The sequence below is a fragment of the Aplysia californica genome, unplaced genomic scaffold, assembly GCF_000002075.1.
Source record: "Aplysia californica isolate F4 #8 unplaced genomic scaffold, AplCal3.0 scaffold00819, whole genome shotgun sequence".
In the NCBI taxonomy this organism is placed as follows: Eukaryota; Metazoa; Mollusca; class Gastropoda; order Aplysiida; family Aplysiidae; genus Aplysia; species Aplysia californica.
In genome coordinates this window covers 24431-29846 of record NW_004798089.1, presented here as the reverse complement: position 1 = coordinate 29846, position 5416 = coordinate 24431, and the positions used below count along the sequence as shown (strand labels likewise).

Below are 5416 nucleotides of genomic sequence, written 5' to 3'. Positions count from 1 at the left end.
AAGGGAAGCAAACTGATACTGATGATTGTTCTGTTTGAATTTGTTTCCTTACAAATCCATCAGTAACTATTCTGGTTGAGTGGTTACAGTGTACACTTGCATTGTCAATGTAACTTTCAATTCGTTTTTAGAAAAGTTGCATTGTCTTTTTGAGTTACCATACAAGTGAGTGCTTTAATTTACGCAAAATTTCCGGAATGATTCCTTGTACTTCTTTACATTTTCAGAGTTGCCATTCCGCCATGAGGTATTTGATGTGGTTTTGTGTGATGCCCCTTTTGACCAAAAGCACAGTATCTCAGGCGATGCTGATGTGTTCTATTTCAAGTTTTTGTCTGAAATTTGCAGGTGATAAACATTTTCTCTGTGTAGATTATAAATAAATAAATGCATAACACCATAAGAGGCAGGTGGTAATCCATTTTTTTCCCCTTTTAAATCTAACGTATTTTTTTTTATGCTGTTGAAGTTTGATGTGTAATTTCTTTATTTTTTTTATTTTGCAGTTGAATTTTGATGCGTAAAATATTTTTCCCGTGGAAGTTTAGTGCTTGCTTGTCTCAGAATAGACTGTTTTTGGGGGGTTTTTTTTAGGTAAGTGTTTTACAGTGCTCGCAACTGTATAAGATCATATGAACGCGAGGTACGCACCAAACATTTTCAGTTGGTAGAAAATTTTGAATTTTGCCCTGGCGGCGTCCGAAGCCTACTGTTGTTGAATTTAGACCACCAAGGGATCTTTAATGCGTGCAACTTGCATGTGGGACCTCCAAGATTTTTTGGCTCTTGTCCGAGAATGCTAGGTGTTGATCTTTCCTACCAGAAGATCAGGGGTGTGGTTAAAAGAGAGCAGTGAGAAGGAACCAAGGAGTAGCAGAAGAAATGCTGCAGAAAGAGTCAGGAGCCCAAAGGAGGTGAGGGGGTGGGGGCAGAAAGTGGAGTCAAAAGCAGAGTCGAAAACAGATGACAGAACATTGCTAGAGAGCAGGAAAGGATGTGAAAGGAGACAATTTTAGAGAAGAAAATTTTTCGGTCGCTACCCGGATTCGAAATCAGGACCTTTGAATGAGAGGCGAACACCTTAACCTCTTGGCCACGAGAGCCCCCATAGACTGTTTGATATGCACATGACTTGGTCTGCTGAAATGACACTGGGGTGAAAAAAAGTATTCTAGAAAGGACCAGAACGTCTTTGGTCACATTCAGAATTAAAATTAAATAACGATCTTTCATATGCTTACATCCCACTGCATTTCATTGGCTGTCTGACTGATATTAACGTGATATTGACAATTTGTGTGTGTGTGTGTATGTGTGTGCACGCGAGTGTGTGTGAGAGAGAGAATGTATGTGAGTGTATTATATGTGTGTCGGTTCAATATATATAAAATATGAATGCTCTACCCATGTCTATCAACATAATGACCATGGCCACACTGACTCGCTCTGACTCACAACTTTGAAAAGTAATAACAAAATGTTCTTTGTCATATGAAATGGAAGTGTTTCAGCTTGTCTTTCTTGTCATCTAAATAAGACTAGATCATTTATGTTCCTTTTCTTTAAACAGTCGGGGGATAGGGTGTAAGTGTAGTTACAGGAGAATAGAATAATATATAATACTAATACTAATGAAGCCACGTTCACTATTACTGATTTTTTTACTCTAAAGTGGATTGTCCTGTTTCAGAGTACTGAGACACAAAGGTCGATGTGTTCTCCTCACAAGTCAAGCCCTAAAAGACAAAGTACAGTCTTTCATGGCGCGCGATCAAGACATTTCCAAAGAGGATTGTCATCTGTCTGAATTCAGCCGTCCTCCAGAGCATGATGCCACCCTGGGAAACCAGTGTGTACAGTTGTGGTTGGTCTCAGAACATTATGTAAAACTTGGAGAAACTCATGCTTGCATCATGGTTTTGAATAAACTATGAAGTGCGCTCACCATAACAATATCTTTTGTTTTATCTTTTTAAAAAAAACTTAAACTTGTTGATTTCTGAGTAGCTAAATAGGCCAGCGTCAACTGACTGATTCATGTACAGTCCTTCCTATTTTCATTCTGATGTAATATATTTGTTGAGAGTGTTCTCAGAGTATATATCTTATGCCATCAGCAGTCTAATGGTTAGATTACCAGACTTGTAATCGTGAGGTGACTAGTTCAGGGATTTAAGGCTCATCTTAGTTGGCCTACAACGTTGTGTCCTTGAGATGAGTGCTCAACATAAATTTTTCCTTTCGGTTTGGTCCTAATCGGAGATGTACGTTAAATACTAAGGTCCTATTTGATATTAATTTTTTTTGTGCAGAGATCAAATCTGAAACAAATGAATCCTTCTTTTTTATACACCAAAAAAATCCCATAAAAAGTCTGAATTTAGAAGAAAAAAAAATAATTTTCATGATGATGGCTGCTACTTGCATTTTTTTATTTTAGCCTGGATTATTCGGCATCTTCCAATCGAAATGCTTTGGCAGGAAATCAACCGTATCCCACATTACTGTGAGGATGAGATTGTCCTCATCGCACTCAAAACTCTAATAAATGGTTAAGTTGCACACATACTGTTTTTGATAAATCAGTTGGACAATGGCCGCATGTTGCCAAGAAGTAGCTCACAGTAAGACTGGACTGCCATAAACTGACAAAATGCCTTTTTTTAAAATTCACAGCAGTTTTGAGATACAGAGAGGCTTTTTGTCAGCACAACTTTAAAAAAGGCGTTCTTCCAGAACCTGAATTTTAATTTATTTAAAAACTAGTCACAGATTCACTTTGATTTTTTTTCACACGAGTAGGGTAACTGATCAGACTTTCAATTTAGCAAATAAAAAAATTTGGCACTAAAAATGAAAAAGAGCGTTTGTCAGCTGACAGCAGAGTGGTAACACTTAGAATGCAGTGGAGTCTGCTTGAACCAAACATTTAAGGCCTATAATCCAAAAACGGCGGAAAACCAAAACACAAAACCTTCGATATAATTTTCTTCTATTTGAACACCCTCTGAAAACCGAAAACCCTGCTAAACCCAAGGCAGTCCAGCAGATTTTGGTTTAAGCAGACTCCATTGTATGTCAAAAGAGCAGACAATACAAGAGTACCCACCAGCCAACCACATCAACACTATTGTAACAAACATAATAACAGGGCCCAAATTAAAACACAGACACAATCTGGAATATTTCCTTTCATCATTTTATTTTTATTATCCCGCTTACTACACCATATCTCTGATCACAGTACAATAAATGTAAAGGTGGAATTGGGAGGTTAGAGATAGAATAATAGAACTGTGCAAAGTAACATACAAAAAGAAAATTTGTATCACGACTGTGCTCATGGCACGCAAAGAATCGATGGAAGTAGGTTACAGCAACTCTAGCTTGCACCTGGAGCTCCCCCCCTCCCCCCCCCCGGGAGTGGGCACTAAAAATAAATGAACTTCATTAGTAGAATTATTATTAGCAAAATTTTATGAACTCCTCCCTGTATTAGTGCTGGGTACTATTCTATCTTTTCCCAACTGGTACATCCACACAACTGAAGGCTGGGGTCTTATCTAGAGACAATAGCTTCCTTTCTTGGGAACTAAAATTTACCTCCACTTTAATGGATTGTGTGGATGTTGAAGAGACAAAATGCCCCACTGTCTTACATCCACCCCCCCTCCCTTTCCCTGAGAAAAAACAAAACAAAAAACCCCCACTACTTTTCCCCATGCTCAAGCAGTGCCCACCTTGGGTATGTGCCCTTTGAAATCTTGGTTACACATCTGATTATAGGAACAAATACCTCTTCCCAAAAGAGAAAAAATAATGCTGTATAAAGTGCACAATGCTTTTTTATACAAAATACAGTATATCCACTTTTATCGACATCCAGTTTATCGACATTTTGACATATCGACATATTTTCCAATTACGAAATTTTTCCTTCAATATCTTCAATTTCTCTTCTATCGACTTTTTTTTTTTGGCCCACTCTGCTTTATCGACATCCTTCCTGGGTACCTGGCGAAGCCCACGAACATAAATGGGGGAAAAAGCCCCACTAACGCTCAATGCATAGTTTTTCATTAAGTCCGCATTCCCGCCAAGTAGCCTATTATATCAACACACCAGGCTTTAGTTGGTCATGTAGGACCAACACAGAGTAGTTTCCAACGCAGTACAGTGCCTCTCAGACGTGAGCGTCTCGCATGCTGGGCATCACCTCCCTACCTCCACTCCTGATCGCTCATTCCCCTTCCCCATCCCGTTCTCAGTCTGTCGTTGGCAAGAGCCACGAGAGCCACGGTCAGTGAGTCAGTGCCTCACCTTTCCATTTTCCCCTGCAAGCGCCAAAAACATGCCCTACAAGGATGCTACAACAAAGTTTGCGCTGGTGTGTAGTGTGCGCCTCGCATTGGTCTTTGGTACAGTAACTCCAACACCCCCCCCCAACTGCCTCTTATTGGTTTCAAGAATCAAGGGAGGCAACCAGCTTTAAAAAGTAGTGTTGTCTTTTACCATTGAAATCCCCTTGTTTTTTCCTCTTTGGCTTTATATTTTCATTTATCGACATTTTTATATATCGACATCAAATCCACTTCCCAAAGCATGTCGATACAAGCGGATTATACTTTATACACAAACATACTGCTTGTCTGTAGCTGTTGAGGTAAAGAAAAAAAAATTGACCACAATGCAAGTAACCCACTGACAGCATTTGGAAAAAACAAAACAAATGGGACCTATCACAGACCTATGCAGCTTATAATATCCACTAATGCAGTAGTCAAACTGACTACTGCAGGGATAAAGTGATGAGCTCTGACTTTATCGTATACAGTTTCTATTTTCATGAAAGGAGCAGAAAAAGGATGTTAACTAACCCAAACCACTAACAAGAACATCACCTGCTAGTTCTGATGTCAAAACATCAGTAATACTTAGTAGGCTTCAGAGGACTATATCTCTTGGTAAGGTAAAGTTTTCTGCTTTGCTCATTGTGTTCCATATTGAGACATGGATAAGTACATCACATTTGCCAGAGAGAAATAAACAGATAACAAAGAATAAGTAAAACAACAAATAACAAGGTAACCCCATTACAGCCGGGCATGGAAAATTCGAAATCACGGAATTTGATGTAATAAAAATTTGAATTTCACAACATGTCAAGCTTTTTCAAATGCAATTCTTTAAATAGATCAAAAGCGACTCCGAGTGATCTTAGGATTTTGATAGAGCAGATAGAACAATTGGTTTCTGACCTCATTGTCTTAGTAACTCAAAACAGCCAAAAATGTCAGATAGGACTTTGTAATTCTGAGTCTGAGCTAGCCATTTGTCAGTCCCCAACGTGTTTGAGTTATCCGTGCTCGACTGTACATATATATTATTATATACCTTTTTTTCCCCACAGTGTGGA

At 38.8% G+C, this 5416-nt stretch overlaps 1 protein-coding gene across 3 annotated transcripts in view; it reads left to right on the top strand.

Annotated features, from left to right (window-relative positions):
• Positions 1–1950, top strand: part of LOC101860696 (THUMP domain-containing protein 2) — a 15637-nt gene extending 13687 nt beyond the window's left edge. For all 3 annotated transcript variants that reach the window (XM_005109819.3, XM_013088842.2, XM_013088843.2), the window contains exons 9-10: positions 228–348; positions 1691–1950. In XM_005109819.3, the coding sequence (XP_005109876.1) occupies positions 228–348; positions 1691–1934 (365 nt within the window). In that variant the 3' untranslated portion in view covers positions 1935–1950. The remainder of the gene's footprint in view (positions 1–227; positions 349–1690) is intronic.
• The last annotated feature ends 3466 nt before the right edge of the window (positions 1951–5416 follow it).